At 44.0% G+C, this 27,444-nt stretch overlaps 1 protein-coding gene across 1 annotated transcript in view; it reads left to right on the top strand.

The window, feature by feature from the left end:
* The window catches only part of ZNF830 (zinc finger protein 830), a 90,509-nt gene that overhangs the window by 49,210 nt on the left and 13,855 nt on the right, over positions 1 to 27,444 (top strand). The window contains exons 7-8 of the mRNA XM_068236689.1: positions 13,182 to 13,245; positions 27,334 to 27,414. Of these exons, the coding sequence (XP_068092790.1) occupies positions 13,182 to 13,245; positions 27,334 to 27,414 (145 nt within the window). The remainder of the gene's footprint in view (positions 1 to 13,181; positions 13,246 to 27,333; positions 27,415 to 27,444) is intronic.

Raw genomic sequence — 27,444 nt, 5'->3', positions numbered from 1 at the left:
GGTGACGTGTGAACCTTTGAGCTATGGCTTGAAATAGTAGCTGGGTGGGGAAGTAAGGGCCCTTTTCCACTAGGAAGTGTAATCGCAATCGCTGCGATCACGCAACCTACAATTTTCACTGCCCGTGATTGCGCCGCATAGCTGCCAGGAACGGAGCACAGATGCCCGACGATTGAGGCGCATGCTAGTGGGAAATAAGCGCCACGATTTACATGTTATCGTGGTGCTCATTGCAATCAGCCAAAATGGCTGCGATCCACTTTCTGAAGCAGATCCCCATTAGTGGTAAAAGGCCCTAAGGTCATGCTAGGTGAAAAGGGAGGGTTACACTGAAGCGGTGCCAGGAAAAAAAAAACAGAACGAGGCTCCAGAAACAAATATAGTAATGTGGGCACATGGATGCAGGGGTACCTGGTAAAGCAATGGTTGCAGTGGCTGCTCCGCTCCCTCACAGCCAGCACAGCACCGGCCAGGTGAATAGCAGCTCCCTCAGGCTGAAGTGTTGCAGGATCCGCATCATGCTGATGCCTTCCGAGTATCCAATGGCTGCTTAGATGGGAGCCGATGTTTGTGTGGAGAGGAGGCTGGCTAAATGTTCAGCTATTAATCTCTCCACAGGATAGACACTGGGAGGCAGCTGTTGTAGGAAGTGACTCGAGGCCTTTCCCAGACCTCTTAAAGCACTCACTGCTGAGAGGGAAGCCCAGTGTACAGGGAGAGGAGGCTGGCTCTGCGTGCAACTATTAATGTCTCCCAGGATAGACACGAGGAGAGACAGCTGCTGCAGGGAGCCACTGGGTCCTAAAGCAGCCCTGTTTCCTAGGGCCCTGTAAAAGCAGTTCTGCTGCAGGCGGGGACTAATTATGCCATCCGGGTGGTTGAATTTTACCCGGACGGCACAAATTTTACCTGGCCGGCGAGCCCTGCTAATATGCTGTGGGGAGAACAATGTATCAGGAGATAGCAAAAGTTGTATAAAATAAATGTGTGTAGAGGACTCATAGTAGCAGGGTGTACATCCAAGTAGATGGCAATTTGTACAGAAACAACTGCACAGAATATTGTCTCAAACCTCCCAAGTCCAGATGGGAGATCCCACAGAAGTCAGGAAGAGTGACAGGCCTAAGACCTGGTGCACACCTTGCAATTTTCACTTTACAACCAGTTGGTTGAATACAAACAATGGAGGTGACAACGCTGGAACGAGGGGTGCAAGAGAGGACAGTGAAGGCTCTATAGGATCGAGAGCCTTCCCTGTCCATAGGTAAGGGTATGTTGTTGTTTTTTTTGTTTGCTACTTTTTTCACATTTACTTTAAGATCCTATTTCAATTTGCTAAATGTATAAAAAAAAAGGTGCAGACAGCACAGCCTTAGCTATATTTAATATAATTTATATACAAATGTGCGTATCTAGAGAGAAACAAGATGTAACCATTCAAAAAAGAAAAAAATCTCACAACTCCCCAAATGTATGGAAATATACAGGATCTTCTCAACAAATTAGCATATTGTGATAACGTTCATTATCTTCTGTAATGTACTGATAAACATTAGACTTTCATATATTTTAGATTCAAATACACACAACTGAAGTCGTTCAAGCCTTTTATTGTTTTAATATTGATGATTTTGGCTTACAGCTCATGAAAACCCAAATTTCCTATCTCAAAAAATTAGCATATTTCATCCGACCAATAAAAGAAAAGTGTTTTTAAAACAAAAAAAGTCAACCTTCAAATAATTATGTTCAGTTATGCACTCAATACTTGGTCGGGAATCTTTTTGCAGAAATGACTGCTTCAATGCGGCGTGGCATTGAGGCAATCAGCCTGTGGCACTGCTCAGGTGTTATGAAGGCCCAGGATGCTTGGATAGCGGCCTTAAGCTCATCCAGAGTGTTGGGTCTTGCGTCTGTCAACTTTCTCTTCACAATATCCCACAGATTCTCTATGGGGTTCAGGTCAGGAGAGTTGGCAGGCCAATTGAGCACAGTAATACCATGGTCAGTAAACCATTTACCAGTGGTTTTGGCACTGTGAGCAGGTGCCAGGTCGTGCTGAAAAATGAAATCTTCATCTCCATAAAGCTTTTCAGCAGATGGAAGCATGAACCCACTTTTGAACCAGAAACAGTGGCAGAAGCGCCTGACCTGGGCTACAGAGAAGCAGCACTGGACTGTTGCTCAGTGGTCCAAAGTACTTTTTTCGGATGAAAGCAACTTTTGCATGTCATTTGGAAATCAAGGCGCCAGAGTCTGGAGGAAGACTGGGGAGAGGGAAATGCCAAAATGCCTGAAGTCCAGTGTCAAGTACCCACAGTCAGTGATGGTCTGGGGTGCCATGTCAGCTGCTGGTGTTGGTCCACTGTGTTTTATCAAGGGCAGGGTCAATGCAGCTAGCTATCAGGAGATTTTGGAGCACTTCATGCTTCCATCTGCTGAAAAGCTTTATGGAGATGAAGATTTCATTTTTCAGCATGACCTGGCACCTGCTCACAGTGCCAAAACCACTGGTAAATGGTTTACTGACCATGGTATTACTGTGCTCAATTGGCCTGCCAACTCTCCTGACCTGAACCCCATAGAGAATCTGTGGGATATTGTGAAGAGAAAGTTGAGAGACGCAAGACCCAACACTCTGGATGAGCTTAAGGCTGCTATCGAAGCATCCTGGGCCTCCATAACACCTGAGCAGTGCCACAGGCTGATTGCCTCCATGCCACGCCGCATTGATGCAGTCATTTCTGCAAAAGGATTCCCGACCAAGTATTGAGTGCATAACTGAACGGAATTATTTGAACGTTGACTTTTTTTTGTTTTAAAAACACTTTTCTTTTATTGGTCGGATGAAATATGCTAATTTTTTGAGATAGGAAATTTGGGTTTTCATGAGCTGTAAGCCAAAATCATCAATATTAAAACAATAAAAGGCTTGAACGACTTCAGTTGTGTGTATTTGAATCTAAAATATATGAAAGTCTAATGTTTATCAGTACATTACAGAAAATAATGAACTTTATCACAATATGCTAATTTTTTGAGAAGATCCTGTAAATGCATCATTTTTGTTACTGATCATAATTATTAAAATACACAAGACAAAGGACCCACGATGGGGAAACCAAAAAAAGGGGGCAGACAAGAACTATAAAACCAAGATTAGGGATGGGTGGCCGTGAAAAACAAGTATATTGATGGGGCAATAAAATAAGTAGGGGAATTGAATAAAGATATACAATGAATATAAAGGCAGTGCAGGCAATTGGAGATCAGTAAAATTCAACAGCAGTATGCTTAGATCAAATAAATACGCGTATATAAAGTGGAGTGCAAAAAATTCCATAATGTATGCAAAAAACACCAATCCAGGCCTTAATCCACAGTAGCCCGATACAGGTCATTAAATGCAATCAGTGAACCAATGTCAAGTGCAATAGATAAACCAAAGTGCAATCTGGGCAAAGAAGCTTATGTGCATACAAAAAGCGCGCCCAGTCAGTTGATATTATACGAGCACTACTGCTGTCACAGTAGATAGTCCAACTCTTCAGGAGGGATTTTCAAGAATTCCTTTCTTTTTAAAAGTGGCCCCTGAATGTCCGTGGCACAGTTTAGCTGCCAGGTTTGTGTGCACGTGAGGAGATAGGCTTGCCAGCGTCTGAGGACGCTCAATAGAGCGAAATGGTCGTCAGGCCCCAACACTGCTCCCACTTCACCCCACAGCACTTGGAGGATCGTAGGACTTTTAATGTTACTGCTATGCTTGTTTTGAGATGTATCTCATAAGCCGGAAGTATTAAAGCTTTTTTTATACGTGGAATGCAAGTGTCAAACTGCTTTTTTTCTTTCTCCTGGATTGATATTATAGTCTAATGGGATAAAGGGTAGATACAAAAGGTCAAGGAAAATCGGGAATCTGTAAAGGAGAAATCGTTATGTCTTGACTGAATAGCTCAGAAGAAAATCATAGTGGATTGTTAAAATGACCTTGGTCATAGGCAAAGTTGCCAGGTTTTTAGATTGCGTTTGTAGATATCAGAGAGGCTAGTGTTTGAGTAGACATGATCAATGACATGCTAAAGGGGCCCATACATTGGTCGATTTCAGTGATCGATCAGAAATCGATTCTATCAAATTTCCAGATCGATCGATTTGCGGCCGATTTTGATCGATTTGATCTATCTGACAGGATAGAAAATCTAGGTCGATCTGCTGTTGGCAGCAGATCGATGGCCCATAGAGTTGTATTGGATCTAATGGTCCAATAATGCATTTAGATCGATTTCCAACAGATTTCATTCTGAAATCTGCTCAAAGGGGGAGGCACACAACAGATAGATTCCTGTCAGATTCAACTTGACAGGCATCTGACAGAAATCTATCTGATGGTTGAATCTGCTGCAAATCTATAAGTGTATGGCCACCTTAAGTTTTCTAACATTATGCAAATTTTTGCGGTTTATATGTAGCTTGTAATTAGATCATTAGAAATTCTAAGAAAATTCACTTATTTGGTACAATAAATATTTTAATACAAATTTGTAAGCTGGAAACCTATGCAATGAAATTTTGTGAGTTAACTTCTGAGCTGAAAACTGATATTAAATATCAGGGCTGTGGAGTCGGAGCAATTTTTGGGTACCTGGAGTCCAAGTCAGGAAAAAATGCACCAACTCCGACTCCTAATGAATTTAACCACTTGAGGACCTCGGGCTTTACCCCCCTCAAGGACCAGACCCTTTTTTTCCATTCAGACCACTGCAGCTTTCACGGTTTATTGCTCGCTCATACAACCTACCACCTAAATGAATTTTGGCTCCTTTTCTTGTCACTAATAAAGCTTTCTTTTGGTGCTATTTGATTGCTGCTGCGATTTTTACTTTTTATTATATTCATCAAAAGAGACATGAATTTTGTCAAAAAAAATTATTTTTTTAACTTTCTGTGCTGACATTTTTCAAATATAGTAAAATTTCTGTATACATGCAGCACGAAAAATGTGGACAAACATGTTTTTGATTAAAAAAAAAACCCATTCAGCCTATATTTATTGGTTTGGGTAAAAGTTATAGCGTTTACAAACTATGGTGCAAAAAGTGAATTTTCCCATTTTGAAGCATCTATGACTTTTCTGACCACCTGTCATGTTTCATGAGGGGCTAGAATTCCAGGATAGTATAAATACCCCCCAAATGACCCCATTTTGGAAAAAAGACATCCCAAAGGAATCACTGAGAGGCATAGTGAGTTCATAGAAGATATTATTTTTTGTCACAAGTTAGCAGAAAATGACAGTTTGTGACCAGAAAAAAAAAAGTTTCCATTTCTGCTAACTTGCGACAAAAAAAAAAAAAGAAATCTGCCACGGACTCACCATGCCCCTCTCTGAATACCTTGAAGTGTCTACTTTCCAAAATGGGGTCATTTGTGGGGTGTGTTTACTGTCCTGGCATTTTGGGGGGTGCCTAATTGTAAGCACCCCTGTAAAGCCTAAAGGTGCTCATTGGACTTTGGACCCCTTAGCGCAGTTAGGCTGCAAAAAAGTGCCACACATGTGGTATTGCCGTACTCAGGAGAAGTAGTATAATGTGTTTTGGGGTGTATTTTTACACATACCCATGCTAGGTGGGAGAAATATCTCTGTAAATGACAATTTTTGATTTTTTTTTTTTACACACAATTGTCCATTTACAGAGATCTTTCTCCCACTCAGCATGGGTATGTGTAAAAATACACCCCAAAACACATTATATTACTTCTCCTGAGTACGGCGATGCCACATGTGTGGCACTTTTTTGCACCCTAACTGCGCTAAGGGGCCCAAAGTCCAATGAGTACCTTTAGGATTTCACAGGTCATTTTTGTTTCAAGACTACTCCTCATGGTTTAGGGCCCCTAAAATGCCAGGGCAGTATAGGAACCCCACTAATGACCCCATTTTAGAAAGTAGACACCCCAAGGTATTCTGTTAGGAGTATGGCGAGTTCATAGAAGATTTTATTTTTTGTCGCAAGTTAGCGGAAATTGATTTAAATTGTTTTTTTTTTACAAAGTGTCATTTTCTACTAATTTGTGACAAAAAATAAAATCTTCTATGAACTCACCATACTCCTAACGGAATACCTTTGGGTGTCTTCTTTCTAGAATGGGGTCATTTGTGGGGTTCCTATACTGCCCTGGCATTTTAGGGGCCCTAAACCGTGAGGAGTAGTCTTGAAACCAAATGTCGCAAAATGACCTGTGAAATCCTAAAGGTACTCATTGAACTTTGGGCCCCTTAGTGCACTTAGGGTGTAAAAAAGTGCCACACATGTGGTATCGCCGTACTCAGGAGAAGTAGTATAATGTGTTTTGGGGTGTATTTTTACACCTACCCATGCTGGGTGGGAGAAATAACTCTGTAAAAAAAAATACAATTGTCATTTACACACAATTGTCCATTTACAGAGATATTTCTCCTACTCAGCATGGGTATGTGTAAAAATACACCCCAAAACACATTATACTACTTCTCCTGAGTACGGCGATACCACATGTGTGACACTTTCTTGCAGCCTAGGTGCGCTAAGGGGCCCAACGTCCTATTCACAGGTCATTTTGAGGCATTTGTTTTCTAGACTACTCCTCACGGTTTAGGGCCCCTAAAATGCCAGGGCAGTATAGGAACCCCACAAGTGACCCCATTTTAGAAAGAAGACACCCCAATGTATTCCGTTAATTGTATGGCGAGTTCATAGAAGATTTTATTTTTTGTCACAAGTTAGTGAAAAATGACACTTTGTGAAAAAAAAACAATAAAAATCAATTTCCGCTAACTTTTGACAAATAATAAAATCTTCTATGAACTCCTCATACACCTAACAGAATACCTTGGGGTGTCTTTTTTCTAAAATGGGCTCACTTGTGGGGTTCCTATACCGCCCTTGCATTTTACGGGCCCAAAACCGTGAGTTGTCTGGAAACCAAATGTCTCAAAATGACTGTTCAGGGGTATAAGCATCTGCAAATTTTGATGACAGGTGGTCTATGAGGGGGCGAATTTTGTGGAACCGGTCATAAGCAGGGTGGCCTTTTAGATGACAGGTTGTATTGGGCCTGGTCTGGTGGATAGGAGTGCTAGGGGGGTGACAGGAGGTGATTGATGGGTGTCTCAGGGGGTGGTTAGAGGGGAAAATAGAGGCAATCAATGCACTGGGGAGGTGATCGGAAGGGGGTCTGAGAGGGATCTGAGGGTTTGGCCGAGTGATAAGGAGCCCACACGGGGCAAATTAGGGCCTGATCTGATGGGTAGATGTGCTAGGGGGTGACAGGAGGTGATTGATGGGTGTCTCAAGGTGTGATTAGAGGGGGGAATAGATTCAAGCAATGCACTGGCGAGGTGATCAGGGCTGCGGTCTGAGGGTGTGGGCGGGTGATTGAGTGCCCTAGGGGCAGATAGGGGTCTCATCTGATGGGTAGCAGTGACAGGGGGTGATTGATGGGTAATTAGTGGGTGTTTAGGGTAGAGAACAGATGTAAACAATGCACTTGGGAGGTGATCTGACGTTGGACCTGCGGGCGATCTATTGGTGTGGGTGGGTGATCAGATTGCCCGCAAGGGGCAGGTTAGGGGCTGATTGATGGGTGGCAGTGACAGGGGGTGATTGATGGGTGGCAGTGACAGGGGGTGATTGATGGGTGATTGACAGGTGATCAGTGGGTCATTACAGGGAAGAACAGATGTAAATAATGCACTGGCGAATTGATAAGGGGGGGTCTGAGGGCAATCTGAGTGTGTAGGCGGGTGATTGGGTGCCCGCAAGGGGCAGATTAGGGTCTGATCTGATGAGTAACAGTGACAGGTGGTGATAAGGGGTGATTGATGGGTAATTAGTGGGTGTTTAGGGTAGAGAACAGATGTAAACAATGCACTTGGGAGGTGTTCTGACGTCGGATCTGCGGGCGATCTATTGGTGTGGGTGGGTGATCAGATTGCCCGCAAGGGGCAGGTTAGGGGCTGATTGATGGGTGGCAGTGACAGGGGGTGATTGACAGGTGATCAGGGGGGATAGATGCATACAGTACACAGGGGGGGGGGAGAATCTGAGGGGTGGGGGGTGATCAGGAGGGGGCAGTTTAGGGCATAAAAAAAAATAGCGTTTACAGATAGTGACAGGGAGTGATTGATGGGTGATTAGGGGGGGTGATTGGGTGCAAACAGTGTTCTGGGGGGTGGGTAGGGGGGGTCTGAGGGGTGCTGTGGGCGATCAGGGGGCGGGGGGGGGGAATCAGTGTGCTTGGGTGCAGGCTAGGGTGGCTGCAGCCTGCCCTGGTGGTCCCTCGGACACTGGGACCACCAGGGCAGAAGGCAGCCTGTATAATACACTTTGTATACATTACAAAGTGTATTATACACTTTGTATGCGGCGATCCGGGTGCTAGTAATCTACCGGCGCTTCCGAACGGTCGGCGGGTTACAGCGCGAGGGGGCGGAGCCAGTCGCCGGTGGCTGATCACGTCACTAATGACGCGATCGCTCCGCCCATGCCCGTACAAGGACCGCCGCCAATTGTAGATGCGGTGGTCCTAGCGGGATCCACTTTCCGGCCGCCCCTGTGCAGTAGGCGGTCGGGAAGTGGTTAAAGTGAACCAGAGACGAAGCACCCTCATGTATTTTACCTTATATATCAGTGGGAACATTAGAGAAAACACCTACCCTGCTCTCTGTTTCATTCTTCACTGTTCAGCTTGCTTCTTATCAGCCCTGATAAAATCCCAGACTGAGCATTCAGTCTGGCTTTGCTCAGGAATCATTATAGCTGTTTTCTCTGATGCCTTTTCAAGCCCAAGCCTGCCCCCTTGTGGCTCTGCTATAATGGCTCAGCTATAATGATTCCTGAGCAAAGCCAGACTGAATGCTCAGTCTGGGATTTTATCAGGGCTGATACAAAGCAGGCTGAACAGTGAAGAATGAAACAGAGCAGGGTAGGTGTTTTCTCTAATATTCTCACTGATATATATGGTAAAATATACATGAGGGTGCTTTGTCTCTGGTTCACTTAAAACTGTAATTAAAATATAAAATATGATAAAATATTTTATTTCTCAGATAATAGTCATCATAAATAATTTATATATACAGTAATAGCTGTGCTTAGTCCACAAAAATGAAATAAGCCAATCAAAAAACAGTTACTTGTACTGCTTCAATAAAGCAGTCGCCGGTTTTTGAAAGTCCCGATACACATACAGTATCTGATTGTGACTGTATATATGATGTGTACACAGGAATCTTTTATATATGTTACGGCCAGAACCCGAAGTCTTGCAACTTCGGGTTCTGGCCAGTCAAATCGAGAAGTGGTCGGCTGATGCGGCCAATGTGAGAAATATTTTGTAATTGCGGACTTTGGCTAGCCAGAGCGCGTTGTGGCTATATGCGGCCGGCCAAGTACCGAAGTCATGCTCGCTTGCCTCTCCTCCGCTGCCTGCTCGCTTGCCTCTCCCCTGCTGCCTGCACTACTCAAACCTCAGATCAGGGAGACCGGACCGGAGAGGAGGCAGAACAGCGCGCACGCACTTCCGCATGTAAAGTGTACGGGTCTGCACGGGTAGCTTGCTTGCTGTCCAGCTTCTCTCCGCCTCTCCAGTCGCCCTGATCTAAGGTCTGTGAGTAGCGCAGGCAACCCCCCAGCCATGCACAGCGGCTAGAAAAGCCCACGCCCCCCCCAGCCATGCAAAGCGCCCCTCTGCAGCCATTCAAAGAACATTTTAAAAAGGCCCCCTGCCCCTCCCCCCCAGCCATGCAAAGTGCCCAGCAAAGTACCCCCAGCCATGCAAAGCACCCAGAAAAGCCCCTCAGTCATGCAAAGCTACCCCCCCCCCAGCCAAGCAAGCAAGGCGCCCAGTAAAGTACCCACTAGACATGCAAAACGCCCAGCAAAGCACCCCCAGCCATGCAGGGCACCCCCAGCCATGCAAAGCACCCAGCAACGCACTCCCAGCCATGCAATGTACCCTCAGCCATGCAAAGCCCCCCCCAGCCATGCAAAGCGCCCAGCAAAGCACCCCCCCCCCCGCCATACACCCCCCACTGTAATTTGATCTCTCCCCTGTGTCACCTGACTGCCACGGCAGAGCAGCTAATTTGAAAGTGAAGGATGCTAATTTGAAAGTGCAAGATGTTAACAAATATGTCTGCTTACATGAAATCAGGAAGTAGACACGCTGCCGATTTGTTGCAGGATTGTGTATGCGCTGTAACAAAGATGTTCTGGGATTTGTGCGTTTTGGACTTTGGCCGACTGACTTTGGCCATTTTGCCAACCAATGTCAGAAATCCCCAGCATTTTGGACTTTGGCTGATGTCAAATCGGCCAGTTCTAGAAACGGCCGGCCAATTCTAGAATTGGTCGATTTCTGGTTTTGGCCATAACATATATACTAAATAGCACCAACGCTGTAAGAATAAAGCCTGATGTGTAGCTGTGTCACTAATAGAGATGGTCAATGAGATGGAAATAATTGTGCTCTGATGCTGGTTTATGCAAATTTAAGCACTCCCTTTGCTTATGAAATCAAATAATTTGATATGTTGTTAAAATTTGGTTTGGTGACTACGAATTAAAGGGTACCTGAGACCGATGAAAAGAAAAGGTTTTTACATACCTGGGGCTTTCTCCAGCCCCTTCAGGCTAATCAGTCCCTCGCTGATCACCTGGATCTTCTGCTATGAGTCCCGGTAATTCAGCCAGTCAGCGCAGTCCGGCCCCGTGCCGCTCCCACAGCCAGGAGCATTCTGCACCTGCACAATAGTGCTGCGCAGGTGTAGTACGCTCCCGGCGGCGGAGTGTGTGCATGCGCACTACGCCCGACTGGCTCAAGTACCTGGACCCATAGCAGAAGATTCAGGTGGCGGAAAAGGACAGCGAGGGACTGATTAGCCTGAAGGGGGCTGGAGAAAGCCCCGGGTATGTATAAAACTTTAATTTCATCTGTCTCAGGTTTACTTTGTTACACAGTAGTTCTGTACTCTACATATGCTCTCCCCACAGAGCTGCAGGGAAACCACTGAAAATGTTGTGCACAGTGAACACAGAAGTGTTTATCACCCATAAACCTGGTTCAGATTGTACATGAAAAATGTGTAATAGAGGAAGAATCCCCTCATTCCCCTGCAGAGTAACTACACATCACTCTTACATGTACCCACAGTTACATTTCCTAGGGCCTGATAGATGTTCTTTGCTCCTGTCTGTACCTTCTACAAGTACTCTTACCAAGGACTAGTTTTAGTCTATGACTAAAAGTATTAGAGGCAGAAGATCAGCCTGCTAGCCAGGTAACTGGTATTGTTTAAAAGGGAATAAATATGGCAGCCTCCATATCCCTCTCACTTCAGTTGTATTTTAAAATTCATAAACGTTGGCAGTTAAAGGAATACTATCAATACCAAAGTGTTCTAAAATGACAATGTACAAATAATGTCTAAGTAGCTGTGTAAACAGTTTCCTACTTTTCATGTAAATTATCAGAGGCAAAAGCTGTAATTTATTGAGGGTAGGATTTAGCTATATTGGGACAAATCAATTGCAGAAGGGGTGTCTGCTTCAATGCACAGCCAGAGTTGCATATCAGACTACAGAAAGCAAATATCAAACTCTGAAAGCAAAAACAGTATGAAAAGCTGTGACAATTAGTTACATTTCCTCTGCTCTCTTCAGACACTTCAGTCAGAAATACAGGACACAAAAGCTGCAGCTGTTGGGAGCTTTCTCTCTGTCACACACAGAGTTACACATAGAGTTAACTGATCAAGTGTGAGGGGAATGTCCCCTCTCCTCATGGCTCAGTCTGCAGTCAGTTTTGGCATCAGTAAAGTTTGAAAGTATTTTGATAACAGTAAACAGAGGTTGCTACTAAAATGTATACACCAGTACTTAGCAGCACTTCCCAAACAATTCCTGTGTCAATTGAAAAAAATATGTGAATCGATTGTATTCCTTTAAGAGATGCATTTCATGTTACATACTTTCAATCAACAAAATTGTTATATGCAAATTAGAGGAGTCTGAGTTGGTGGAATTCTAACCTGAGGAGTCGGAGTCGGTGGATTTTTGTACCGACTCCACAGCCCTGTTAAATATTCTGCATGCAACAGTGGCAAGAATAATTGTGGTGAATAAAAGCAAAAAAAATCTTTATCTGAATGCAAGTTGCCTTTAAACTATCTGGAAATGTGTAGTTTTTTTATAGTGGAGCCAGATTGGAGAGAGCTTTGTCGATAAAGCTACATGCAGGAACTGGATTAACTCAGCTTGGATGGCCGATCAGAACCACTTCAGTTGAGAAGTGTGTGTGTGTGTGTGTATAGGAGCCCCACGACATCACCTAATGATCCGGCATGCGAGCAAATGCTGAGTGCATTGCTGTCATCTTCACCTCGCCCTCCAGGAGCCACTTTTGTACTCCTTGCGTTGTCCCTCCGTCCCGTTCCATAGAAACAGCCTGTAGGCCAGTTACAGGCCTGTACAGAACTCTTGTCCTGAATTGTCGCCTAAGGGAACAAGTCCCTATCCGAACAGGCAATAGTCCTTGTATGTGTGGATGAGGCTTAAGTGTTAGCAGAATAAACATAATTCTGTTCAAGTCCCACAATGCATTTACCTTTATGAATCATGACTGTGGCTGTCAGACTCCTGCAATGCATTGTGGGACCTGTAGTTCCTTAACAGCTGGAGAGCCAAGTTTGCAGATCACTGGCCTAGTCTGTATAAATGCACACACCAGTGTTTTAGTACTGCATTAGGAGAGAACAGATTAGTGAGATGCTTTTTCATTAGAGATGACAGAAGGAGGTTAACTTGTTAATGTGAGGTTAATGTAATGTAGTTATGAGATGTAATCTGTTTATTAAGTATCTAATATAAAACAGTAATTTAATAAATGGATGTTGTCCTTTAGGGTATTTATGGAATAGGTGGTTATTTTGAATGTCTGCATTTAAACTGGAAACTGTTTTTAATTTGATAATGTTCACAAGGATTTGGGGTACCTGCATAAAAAGGACTTGGTGTTACTGCTTATTTGGTCACTTACAATTGCGTAGCGTGCCCTACTATCTGTATTGTGTGGTAATAATTCTACTTCCAAATACATTGCTATGAGTGTTTTACTTTGTCTTTTTTGCCTTTCCAACACAGGAAGGAGAATACAGCAGAAGCCTTACCTGAGGGATTCTTTGATGACCCAGAAGTTGATGCAAAGGCAAGTGTTCTTTCTGCATCATGCAGTGCTACTTCATGTGCCAAGATGGGATCATTAACACATTTACAACAAATATGGTCCATTTCATTTTTATCAGTACTGGCTCCCCTGGCAGCACTCCTCACATACACAACATATGGAGCTCATCACGAGTCATATCTCTTCTGATGGAAGAGGCCTCAGCAGATTGCTATTTAAGCCGACCATGTTTCTGAGAAAAATGCATACATTTATAGCCGTACACTCAGAGCAAAGTATAATCGCCATATTCTTGTAACCAGATCACTATAACGTGTTAAAGTTTGCTACATCGATCTGTGCATTTCCCGAAGCTTAAATGCTAAATGCTTTGTTCAGTTTTGTCAGCCTGTAATACCACTCATTTGCTGCTAGGAGAGCATTAACGTGCTCATTTCATTGTAAAACATCCTGTTTCTAATGCCATTTTCACTATGCAATACAGAGGCAAACCGTACATCAGCATTTCCCAGAAAGTAAAGTTTATTTTAACAGCATGTATGGTCTTTGTTTTATAATGCTAATAGATATTGGATTGTCGTCCAGCTAAAGATTGATTAGAATGATCACAATGTACCACAGGCTTAGGAATATGTTACTTGAGGGTTTTTTTTTTTAAAGCTGTTGGGTGAGGTATTTTGTTCTAGCTGTTAGCTTCCCCTAAAATGAGTGCTTAGCTTTATTCATAGTGTATAGCTGTCCATGGCCTTTTATCTTATGATGTCAATATACAAGAATAAGCACTTTTCTTGTTTTAGGGGCAAGCAGGTGAGCAGAAATAATTTTCATTTTCCAGTTTTAGATCCAAACTGCAGTTATCTGTTAAAGTATCCCTGACCTGGTCCCCGATACTTTTAATATGTTTTGTTACTGGTGCTGTGCACCATCCTCCCACCTCCAGCGCCCTCTGCGGCCGTGTTCTGACATCAAATATGGTCAGGTAGGAACTGGTAGCTCTTCCTCCCCTCTGCCCATCCTTAGTCCCGCCCCCTCCACACACCGCTATAGTTCCCCATATGAATCACTACACACAGTACATAGGGGAGCTGCGGGTTTGTGGTGATTGAGGTCAGAAGGATATATGGCCTCAAATGCCACAAGACCACACACAGCGCAACTACCCTGCACGCTATGTGCAGAGAATAATATGGGGAAACTATAGCTGCGAGTGGAGGGGGCTGAACTATGGACGCGCAGAGGGGAGAAAGAACTGCCACTTCCACCCCGCCCATATTCAACGTTCTGCTCAGTCGCAGATTACGACTGAGCAGAACAAGGGCTACAGGGGGCACTGGAGAGGAAAGGATGGTGCGGTGTGCTATTCGGACCGCACCAGTAACAAAACATTAACAGTACCGGAGGGAGGGTGTAGGGTGGAATCCAGGTCAGGGGTACTTTAGTGATGCACTGTGGCTGTAGAAGCTTGAAAAATGGTCTGAGCTTACAGATATTTGCGTCTATTTCACGCCATGCACGGCTATGGGAACTATAGTAGTGTAAGCCAAGCTCTTTCTCTCTTGGCTGAAAAGATGGCAATAATCGCAAGAACTGAATTCTATAACCATTACACAACTATCCTCATAAATAGGTCTATTAAAATATCACAATTTAGACAAATGGGTCCTAAAGATTCCTATTAAAAATAATCCTCCACAAGTCTGAGACTTTTCAATATGACCAATGTAAGACTAAGGAAGCAGGAGGAGATAAATTATATATAAAAATACAAATTTTATTAATGACCAAAATACAAACACATATAATGTAAATCTATTTAAAATTGACCAGAACACACGGGTGGACCACCATGTTGAAGCCAGATGAAAAAATGTGGGGGATCCCCTCAAAAAAATATGTTGATAGTGCGCAATCTATCAAATATCTTAATATACAAAAAAAGAGGGGGAGGCATCTCCTAACAGGTAACATAGAGACAAAAAGGACCTTGGAAAGAAATACACTTCATTGGTTTTAAAGGCCAAGTATTCAGGACCTAAATTGAAAAGGACATCCTAGTAAGGAAGCACAGATGTATCAGATTCCGGCTGTATTGCTGCAATATTTCCAGTGGTTTATAGAATCAAAAGTTAATTGAATAATGGCTGGTAGAGATTTCAATCCATCGAGGTAAGTGGTCTTACTGTATGTGCTGTCATATAGTAAAAAATGGTGTGCAAGTCCACAGGTCGGGCAGGCTGTCTCATTTAAGGGCTATGACAATAACCAAGTGCACAAAGGTAGATTTAGTTAGCACACACTGTATGTGGCAAGCACTTCGGGCTAGTAAACAGTATTTTCACAGCAGGCCTGACACGTCCAGAGACCCCAAAAGTGACAGGCAATTCACCAGAGTTGGTGCCTCAGTCAGAAGCACATTCCGAGGCAAACTCACAGGCACATGTTTAAACCACAGACAAATGCAGGTATAGATGATGTGATATTGAAAGTTGATACAGTTCACTCATAGAACAGTCCGCCAGGGTCACCCCTTCAGCAGCATCAACTAGACAAAGGCAAAGTCAAAGTTCCAGCAAGCAACAGCATGTAGGTGCATCCTAAGAGGGTGTCTCAGTGGTCATAAAGTACACAGTAGTTGTTCCTTAGGAGGCCGCTTTCTAGTCACCAGCAGTAATGCATATCATTGAAGTATACTCATCTGAATGGCTGATCACTGTGAAGTCCATCCACAGGGGCCCATGTGCTGCCACCACAAGTGTGTCTGGTCAAAAGAAGAGCTCTGAAAGGCCAACCGGTTTCACTGGTAAGGATACCAGCATCATCAGGGCAGGCTCAGAAGTTTTGCTGCCTGTGGGAAAGAGGAGCCGGCCTAAAATGGCGCTGAGCGGCCAGAGGACATAGCCACACCTAAACCTCCACCGCATAATGCAGTCCGCAACCGCACCGGCGTCCGCAACCGCACAGCGGATCAGAGTGGAGGGACCGCGTACATGCGTACAAATGCAGGCGATCCCTAGGGAGCACGGACCGTGAGGGCCATACTCCCAGATGGATGTGACGGAGAAATCCATCTGGGAGTATGGCCCTCACGGTCCGTGCTCCCTAGCGATCGCGGAGGTTTCCCCCCCCCCTTTGCAGTGCCCTAACAGCCCTGCTGGGGGGCCTCTGTAGTTCGCCTGCATTTGTACGCATGTACGCGTTCCATCCGCTCTGATCCGCTGTGCGGTTGCGGACGCCGGGGAAATGCTATGCGTACATATGTTCGCATGCACGCGTTCCCTCCTATTTGATCCGCATCACCGCATGTGGACGCGGGGGAAACGCTATGCGTACATGCGTAGAATTGGACGCATCCCGCCCTTGCCGCCGCCCCTCATCCAATACCTGCATTATGTGGTGGAGGTTTGGGTGTGGCTATGGGGGGGGCGTGGTGGAGTCCTCTGGCCGCTCAGCGCCATTTTAGGCCGGCTCCTCTTTCCCACAGGCAGCAAAACTTCTGAGCCTGCCCTGATGATGCTGGTATCCTTACCAGTGAAACAGGTTGGCCTTTCAGAGCTCTTCTTTTGACCAGACACACTTGTGGTGGCAGCACATGGGCCCCTGTGGATGGACTTCACAGTGATCAGCCATTCAGATGAGTATACTTCAATGATATGCATTACTGCTGGTGACTAGAAAGCGGCCTCCTAAGGAACAACTACTGTGTACTTTATGACCACTGAGACACCCTCTTAGGATGCACCTACATGCTGTTGCTTGCTGGAACTTTGACTTTGCCTTTGTCTAGTTGATGCTGCTGAAGGGGTGACCCTGGCGGACTGTTCTATGAGTGAACTGTATCAACTTTCAATATCACATCATCTATACCTGCATTTGTCTGTGGTTTAACCACTTGAGGACCTAGGGCTTTCTACCCCTTAAGGACCGGCCACTTTTTTTCCATTCAGACCACTGCAGCTTTCACGGTTTATTGCTCGCTCATACAACCTACCACCTAAATAAATTTTGGCTCCTTTTCTTGTCACTAATAAAGCTTTCTTTTGGTGCTATTTGATTGCTCCTGCGATTTTTACTTTTTATTATATTCATCAAAAAAGACATGAATTTTGGCAAAAAAATGATTTTTTTAACTTTCTGTGCTGACATTTTTCAAATAAAGTAAAATTTCTGTATACATGCAGCGCGAAAAATGTGGACAAACATGTTTTTGATTAAAAAAAACCCATTCAGTGTATATTTATTGGTTTGGGTAAAAGTTATAGCGTTTACAAACTATGGTGCAAAAAGTGAATTTTCTCATTTTCAAGCATCTATGACTTTTCTGACCCCCTGTCATGTTTCATGAGGGGCTAGAATTCCAGGATAGTATAAATACCCCCCAAATTACCCCATTTTGGAAAGAAGACATCCCAAAGTATTCACTGAGAGGCATAGTGAGTTCATAGAAGATATTATTTTTTGTCACAAGTAAGCGGAAAATGACACTTTGTGAGAAAAAAAAAAAAAGTTTCCATTTCTTCTAACTTGCGACAAAAAAAAAAGAAATCTGCCACGGACTCACCATGCCCCTCTCTGAATACCTTGAAGGGTCTACTTTCCAAAATGGGGTCATTTGTGGGGTGTGTTTACTGTCCTGACATTTTGGGGGGTGCTAAATTGTAAGCACCCCTGTAAAGCCTAAAGGTGCTCATTGGACTTTGGACCCCTTAGCGCAGTTAGGCTGCAAAAAAGTGCCACACATGTGGTATTGCCGTACTCAGGAGAAGTAGTATAATGTGTTTTGGGGTGTATTTTTACACATACCCATGCTGGGTGGGAGAAATATCTCTGTAAATGACAATTTGTTAATTTTTTTTTACACACAATTGTCCATTTACAGAGATCTTTCTCCCACTCAGCATGGGTATGTGTAAAAATACACCCCAAAACACATTATACTACTTCTCCTGAGTACGGCGATACCACATGTGTGGCACTTTTTTGCACCCTAACTGCGCTAAAGGGCCCAAAGTCCAATGAGTACCTTTAGGATTTCACAGGTCATTTTGAGAAATTTCGTTTCAAGACTACTCCTCACGGTTTAGGGCCCCTAAAATGCCAGGGCAGTATAGGAACCCCACAAATGACCCCATTTTAGAAAGAAGACACCCCAAGGTATTCCGTTAGGAGTATGGTGAGTTCATAGAAGATTTTATTTTTTGTCAAAAGTTAGCGGAAAATGACACTTTGTGAAAAAAACACAATTAAAATCAATTTCCGCTAACTTGTGACAAAAAATAAAATCTTCTATGAACTCGCCATACTACTAACGGAATACCTTGGGGTGTCTTCTTTCTAAAATGGGGTCATTTGTGGGGTTCCTATACTGCCCTGGCATTTTAGGGGCCCTAAACCGTGAGGAGTAGTCTTGAAACGAAATTTCTCAAAATGACCTGTGAAATCCTAAAGGTACTCATTGGACTTTGGGCCCTTTAGCGCAGTTAGGGTGCAAAAAAGTGCCACACATGTATCGCCATACTCGGGAGAAGTAGTACAATGTGTTTTGGGGTGTATTTTTACACATACCCATGCTGGGGGGGGAGAAATACCTCTGTAAATGGACAATTGTGTGTAAAAAACATTTGGTTTCAAGACTACTCCTCACGGTTTAGGGCCCCTAAAATGCCAGGGCAGTATAGGAACCCCACAAATGACCCCATTCTAGAAAGAAGACACCCAAAGGTATTCCGTACGGAGTATGGTGAGTTCATAGAAGATTTTATTTTTTATTTATTTATTTTCTTAGGGTACAATGGTTAATTTGCATATATTCAGCAGTGGTGCCTGGGAGACATCTCGAGCTCACTCTAACCTGAATTATCGCAAATTCTTTCTGTTTTAGGAAAGCAAACTTTTGTTTTACTTTTATTTTATTTTTTGTCACAAGTTAGCGGAAAATGACACTTTGTGAAAAAAAACAATTAAAATCAATTTCCGCTAACTTGTGACAAAAAAATAAAAACTTCTATGAACTCACCATACTCCTAACGGAATACCTTGGGGTGTCTTCTTTCTAAAATGGGGTCATTAGTGGGGTTCCTATACTGCCCTGGCATTTTAGGGGCCCTAAACCGTGAGGAGTAGTCTTGAAACAAAAATGACCTGTGAAATCCTAAAGGTACTCATTGGACTTTGGGCCCCTTAATGCAGTTAGGGTGCAAAAAAGTGCCACACATGTGGTATCGCCGTACTCGGGAGAAGTAGTATAATGTGTTTTGGGGTGTATTTTTACACATACCCATGCTGGGTGGGAGAAATACTTCTGTAAATGACAATCTTTTGATTTTTTTTACACACAATTGTCCATTTACAGAGGTATTTCTCCCCCCCCCCCCAGCATGGGTATGTGTAAAAATACACCCCAAAACACATTGTACTACTTCTCCCGAGTATGGCGATACATGTGTGGCACTTTTTTGCACCCTAACTGCGCTAAAGGGCCCAAAGTCCAATGAGTACCTTTAGGATTTCACAGGTCATTTTGAGAAATTTCGTTTCAAGACTACTCCTCACGGTTTAGGGCCCCTAAAATGCCAGGGCAGTATAGGAACCCCACAAATGACCCCATTTTAGAAAGAAGACACCCCAAGGTATTCCGTTAGGAGTATGGTGAGTTCATAGAAGATTTTATTTTTTTGTCAAAAGTTAGCGGAAAATGACACTTTGTGAAAAAACACAATTAAAATCAATTTCCGCTAACTTGTGACAAAAAATAAAATCTTCTATGAACTCGCCATACTACTAACGGAATACCTTGGGGTGTCTTCTTTCTAAAATGGGGTCATTTGTGGGGTTCCTATACTGCCCTGGCATTTTAGGGGCCCTAAACCGTGAGGAGTAGTCTTGAAACGAAATTTCTCAAAATGACCTGTGAAATCCTAAAGGTACTCATTGGACTTTGGGCCCTTTAGCGCAGTTAGGGTGCAAAAAAGTGCCACACATGTATCGCCATACTCGGGAGAAGTAGTACAATGTGTTTTGGGGTGTATTTTTACACATACCCATGCTGGGGGGGGGAGAAATACCTCTGTAAATGGACAATTGTGTGTAAAAAAAATCAAAAGATTGTCATTTACAGAAGTATTTCTCCCACCCAGCATGGGTATGTGTAAAAATACACCCCAAAACACATTATACTACTTCTCCCGAGTACGGCGATACCACATGTGTGGCACTTTTTTGCACCCTAACTGCACTAAGGGGCCCAAAGTCCAATGAGTACCTTTAGGATTTCACAGGTCATTTTTGTTTCAAGACTACTCCTCACGGTTTAGGGCCCCTAAAATGCCAGGGCAGTATAGGAACCCCACTAATGACCCCATTTTAGAAAGAAGACACCCCAAGGTATTCCGTTAGGAGTATGGTGAGTTCATAGAAGTTTTTATTTTTTTGTCACAAGTTAGCGGAAATTGATTTTAATTGTTTTTTTTCACAAAGTGTCATTTTCCGCTAACTTGTGACAAAAAATAAAATAAAAGTAAAACAAAAGTTTGCTTTCCTAAAACAGAAAGAATTTGCGATAATTCAGGTTAGAGTGAGCTCGAGATGTCTCCCAGGCACCACTGCTGAATATATGCAAATTAACCATTGTACCCTAAGAAAATAAATAAAAAATAAAATCTTCTATGAACTCACCATACTCCGTACGGAATACCTTTGGGTGTCTTCTTTCTAGAATGGGGTCATTTGTGGGGTTCCTATACTGCCCTGGCATTTTAGGGGCCCTAAACCGTGAGGAGTAGTCTTGAAACCAAATGTCGCAAAATGACCTGCGAAATCCTAAAGGTACTCATTGGACTTTGGGCCCCTTAGCGTACTTAGGGTGTAAAAAAAAGTGCCACACATGTGGTACCGCCGTACTCAGGAGAAGTAGTATAATGCGTTTTGGGGTGTATTTTTACACATACCCATGCTAAGTGGGAGAAATATCTCTGTAAATGACAATTGTTTGATTTTATTACACACAATTGTCCATTTACATAGAAATTTCTCCCACCCAGCATGGGTATGTGTAAAAATACACCCCAAAACACATTATACTACTTTTCCTGAGTACGGCGGTACCACATGTGTGACACTTTTTTGCAGCCTAGGTGCGCTAAGGGGCCCAACGTCCTATTCACAGGTCATTTTAAGGCATTTGTTTTCTAGACTACTCCTCGCAGTTTAGGGCCCCTAAAATGCAAGGGCAGTATAGGAACCCCACAAGTGACCCCATTTTAGAAAGAAGACACCCCAAGGTATTCCGTTAGGTGTATGGCGAGTTCATAGAAGATTTTATTTTTTGTCACAAGTTAGTGAAAAATGACACTTTGTGAAAAAAAAACAATAAAAATCAATTTCCGCTAACTTTTGACAAAAAAATAAAATCTTCTATGAACTCGTCATACACCTAACAGAATACCTTGGGGTGTCTTTTTTTCTAAAATGGGGTCACTTGTGGGGTTCCTATACCGCCCTGGCATTTTACAGGCCCAAAACCGTGAGTAGTCTGGAAACCAAATGTCTCAAAATGACTGTTCAGGGGTATAAGCATCTGCAAATTTTGATGACAGGTGGTCTATGAGGGGGCGAATTTTGTGGAACCGGTCATAAGCAGGGTGGCCTTTTAGATGACAGGTTGTATTGGGCCTGATCTGATGGATAGGAGTGCTAGGGGGGTGACAGGAGGTGCTTGATGGGTGTCTCAGGGGGTGGTTAGAGGGGAAAATAGATGCAAGCAATGCACTGGCGAGGTGATCAGGGCTGGGGTCTGAGGGCATTCTGAGGGTGTGGGCGGGTGATTGAGTGCCCTAGGGGCAGATAGAGGTCTAATCTGATAGGTAGCAGTGACAGGGGGTGATTGATGGGTAATTAGTGGGTGTTTAGGGTAGAGAACAGATGTAAACACTGCACTTGGGAGGTGATCGGACGTCGGATCTGCGGGCGATCTATTGGTGTGGGTGGGTGATCAGATTGCCCGCAAGGGGCAGGTTAGGGGCTGATTGATCGGTAGCAGTGACAGCGGGTGATTGATGGGCGGCAGTGACAGGGGGTGATTGATGGGTGATTGATAGGTGATTGACAGGTAATCAGTGGGTTATTACAGGGGAGAACAGATGTAAATATTTCACTGGCGAATTGATAAGGGGGGGGGGGGGTCTGAGGGCAATCTGAGCGTGTAGGCGGGCGATTGGGTGCCCGCAAGGGGCAGATTAGGGTCTGATCTGATGGGTAACAGTGACAGGTGGTGATAGGGGGTGATTGATGGGTGATTGATGGGTAATTAGTGGGTGTTTAGAGGAGAGAATAGATGTAAACACTGCGCTTGGGTGGTGATCTGATGTCGGATCTGCGGGCGATCTATTGGTGTGGGTGGGTGATCAGTTTGCCCGCAAGGGGCAGGTTAGGGGCTGATTGTTGGGTGGCAGTGACAGGGGGTGATTGATGGGTGATAGGTGATTGGCAGGTGATTGACAGGTGATCAGTGGGTTATTACAGGGAAGGCCAGATGTAATTAATGCACTGGCGAATTTATAAGGGGGGGGGGGGGGTCTGAGGGCAATCTGAGCGTGTGGGCGGGTGATTGGGTGCCCGCAAGGGGCAGATTAGGGTCTGATCTGATAGGTAACAGTGACGGTTGGTGATAGGGGGTGATTGATGTGTAATTAGTGGGTGTTTAGAGAAGATAACAGATGTAAACAATACATTTGGGAGGTAATCTGACGGCGGGTTTGCGGGCGATCTAATGGTGTGGGTGGGTGATCAGATTGCCCGCAAGGGGCAGGTTAGGGGCTGATTGATGGGTGGCAGTGACAGGGGGTGACAGGGGGTGATTGATGGGTGATAGGTGATTGGCAGGTGATTGACAGGTGATCAGTGGGTTATTACAGGGAAGAACAGATGTAATTAATGCACTGGTGAATTGATAAGGGGGGGGGGTCAGAGGGCAATCTGAGCGTGTGGGCGGGTGATTGGGTGCCCGCAAGGGGCAGATTAGGGTCTGATCTGATAGGTAAAAGTGACAGGTGGTGATAGGGGGTGATTGATGGGTGATTGATGGGTAATTAGTGGGTGTTTAGAGGAGAGAATAGATGTAAACAATGGATTTGGGAGGTGATCTGATGTCTGATCTGCGGGCGATCTATTGGTGTGGGGGGGTGATCAGATTGCCCGCAAGGGGCAGGTTAGGGGCTGATTGATGGGTGGCAGTGACAGGGGGTGATTGACGGGTGATTGACAGGTGATGGACAGGTGATCAGGGGGGATAGATGCATACAGTACATGGGGGGGCGGGGGGGTCTGGGGAGAATCTGAGGGGTGGGGGGGTGATCAGGAGGGAGCGGGGGGCAGGGGGGGGATTAAAAAAAAATAGCGTTGACAGATAGTGACAGGGAGTGATTGATGGGTGATTAGGGGGGTGATTGGGTGCAAACAGGGGTCTGGGGGGTGGGCAGGGGGGGGGTCTGATGGGTGCTGTGGGCGATCTGGGGCAGGGGGGGGGAATCAGTGTGCTTGGTGCAGACTAGGGTGGCTGCAGCCTGCCCTGGTGGTCCCTCGGACATTGGGACCACCAGGGCAGGAGGCAGCCTGTATAATACACTTTGTAAACATTACAAAGTGTATTATACACTTTGTATGCGGCGATCGTCGGGTTAACATCCCGCCGGCGCTTCCGTATGGCCGGCGGGATGTTGCGGCGGGTGAGCGGCACCAGGCGGAGGCGGAGGATCGCGTCACGGATGACGCGATCGCTCCGCCCATGCCCATACAAGGACCGCCGCCAATTGTCAATACGGCGGTCCTTGCGGCGTCCACTTCCCGGCCGCCAATTGTATATACGGCGGTCGGGAAGTGGTTAAACATGTGCCTGTGAGTTTGCCTCGGAATGTGCTTCTGACTGAGGCACCAACTCTGGTGAATTGCCTGTCACTTTTGGGGTCTCTGGACGTGTCAGGCCTGCTGTGAAAATACTGTTTACTAGCCCGAAGTGCTTGCCACATACAGTGTGTGCTAACTAAATCTACCTTTGTGCACTTGGTTATTGTCATAGCCCTTAAATGAGACAGCCTGCCCGACCTGTGGACTTGCACACCATTTTTTACTATATGACAGCACATACAGTAAGACCACTTACCTCGATGGATTGAAATCTCTACCAGCCATTATTCAATTAACTTTTGATTCTATAAACCACTGGAAATATTGCAGCAATACAGCCGGAATCTGATACATCTGTGCTTCCTTACTAGGATGTCCTTTTCAATTTAGGTCCTGAATACTTGGCCTTTAAAACCAATGAAGTGTATTTCTTTCCAAGGTCCTTTTTGTCTCTATGTTACCTGTTAGGAGATGCCTCCCCCCTCTTTTTTTGTATATTAAGATATTTGATAGATTGCGCACTATCAACATATTTTTTGAGGGGATCCCCCACATTTTTTCATCTGGCTTCAACATGGTGGTCCACCCGTGTGTTCTGGTCAATTTTAAATAGATTTACATTATATGTGTTTGTATTTTGGTCATTAATAAAATTTGTATTTTTATATATAATTTATCTCCTCCTGCTTCCTTAGTCTTACATTGGTCCTATTAAAATATCACTTTTATTAATTTACATTTAGGAGGCACAGACTAACCAGCAAGCTCATGGTGACTCAGAACTCATTGGGGTGTGTAAGGGACTACAATGGTCCTAAAAGCCCCCTTACTAAGATGTTAAGAAAAACAAAAGTTTGCTTTCCTGAAACAGAAAGAATTTGCGATAATTCAGGTTGGAGTGAGCTCGAGATGTCTCCCAGGCACCACTGCTGAATATATGCAAATTAACCATTGTACCCTTAGAAGCTAAACACACCTCCAGAACCGCTGGAATGCAATGATGTGTCAGCTTGTTAATATGTACAGAGCCATAATAATCCAACATGCATACAGACTGTTTCGGATTGTTTGATCCTCATCAGTGCATGGCATGGATTAATTTGGCTCTATGGAGTAGGGCTTGTCAATGATGTGTCAGCTTGTTAATATGTACAGAGCCATAATAATCCAACATGCATACAGACTGTTTCGGATTGTTTGATCCTCATCAGTGCATGGCATGGATTAATTTGGCTCTATGGAGTAGGGCTTTAAATTGAGATCAAAATAGATCTAGACTAACTGTCATTTACTGATATATCTCAAATATAATGAACTGGAGGTCTATAGTAGGCAATACTGGAGAATATTTCGACCCCGAAGTCCATTAATTAGTATCAATCAATTACACAAACACCCCCCCCACCAACACAATAACCCGGCATGTTTCACTTCCTGACGGAAGCTTTTTCAACGGAACAGTGTGACGTGCAATAGTGCATAGTGTTAGGGTGCAATTGTATTAAAACAAAACAGAGGATTATAGAGCGTGTCCGCTCATGACAGCACTCTGTTCCCTTTGAAAAAGCTTCTATCAGGAAGCGAAACATGTCGGGTTATTGTTTGGGGGGGGGGGGGGGGGTGTTTGTGTAATTGATTGATACTAATTAATGGACTTTGGGGTGGAGATATTCTCCAGTATAGTATTGCCTACTACAGAGCTCCAGTTCATTATATTTGAGATATATCAGTAAATGACAGTTAGTCTAGATCTATTTTGATCTCAATTTAAATGTAATTTAATAAAAGTTATATTCTGAAAAGATGGCAGCCTACATCAGCTGACAAGTGTACACACTTTAGATTTTAACCTATTATTGCTTTAGGCAAGGAGAATCTAAAATTCATATGTAGCTTACAGCAGGAAGTGAACAAGACGAGACCTTTTATATCACACTTTTCTCCTGGCAGACTCAAAGTGCCAGAGCTGCAACCACTAGGGTGCACTCAGTGGGCAGTAGCAGTGTTAGGGAGTCTTATCCAAGGTCTCCTTAGATGCTCGCTACTGAACAGGAAGAACTGAACCCATGTTTCCTGTGTCAGGGGCAGAGCCCTTAACCACTACATTACCCAGCCACTAGATCACTGAACATTAGAGTCTTATAAATCTATTATCTGATCAAGCTAGATCCTAGTTTCTCAAAACATGATATTCAAAACACCTGGGGATTAATTGGGATGGGGTCAGGGGATACTTGTTTCAGGCAATCTATCACACTATTACACTGAAATTTGGGATGATAAAAAGAGACCTTGTATATGAAAAAGCCTGAGTTCTATTTTTAATTAAAAACACAAAATAATGTTTGAAAAGTATTTAAACACAAATTTTGACACCTCGTCACAAGAAATTAAGGGCCGGGTACTAGTGATGAATGCTACAAGTCAACCTTAATCCAGTCAGGTACATAGAAATACAGCCTCTCCTCTGCTGTATTTCTGTGTACTTGACTGGATTAAAGTTGAATTAGAGCATTTATCACTAGTGCCCAGCCTTCATTTCTTGTGACCTGAGATTGGGTATCTACCTGGCGGTGAGTACAGTGACAGCTCTGAATCCAGTGTGCATCTCTGACCAGCCTGCATTTGGGTGCCAGTCATTGTTCTCTCTACTGTACCTTAGGAAATATTTACTACACCAGTCAAAAATAAATGTTTGAGGCAGGGAACACACTTGTCTTTCAGTTTTCCGCGCGCGTTTTCCTGCATACTTTTTCTGCACACCAAGTGTGTCTCTATGCAGGAAAACGCGTGCGTTTTTTCATAGCTGCTGATGTAATTGATACAAAAAACTTACAAAATGTGCAGAGTCATGATGCAGAATGTCAGTTAGTTTTTTCTGCGCGCGAACAAAATATTAAGTGTGTACTAGCCCATTGATTAACACGAGTTCTCAGTTTTTCTGTGCAGAAAACGCGTACGAAAACAGTCAAGTGTGTTCCCTGCCTTAAAGGTTACTTGAGACGGTGATGCACACTATATAGCAACTTTTGCTGTAAATATGTTTAAAACAGCTGAACTAGATCATGTGGTTCACCAGGTGTTCTGCTGTAAACAAGCAGGTTTACATATAAATTCATCGGAACTTAACTAAATATGGTGTGACAAGCGTGAGCTATGCTCAGTTCTTTCTAAATACTTGACCATTTTCAAATTGACTTGTTTCTTACAAAGGTGAGGAAAGTGGATGCTCCGAAAGATCAAATGGATAAAGAGTGGGAAGAGTTTCAGAAAGAAATTCGGCAAGTTAATACTGTAAGTATAAGTCGTCTTATTTTCTCACTG

Source organism: Hyperolius riggenbachi, chromosome 5, assembly GCF_040937935.1.
Source record: "Hyperolius riggenbachi isolate aHypRig1 chromosome 5, aHypRig1.pri, whole genome shotgun sequence".
Classification (NCBI taxonomy): Eukaryota; Metazoa; Chordata; class Amphibia; order Anura; family Hyperoliidae; genus Hyperolius; species Hyperolius riggenbachi.
This window is presented reverse-complemented; position numbering and strand designations above follow the sequence as displayed.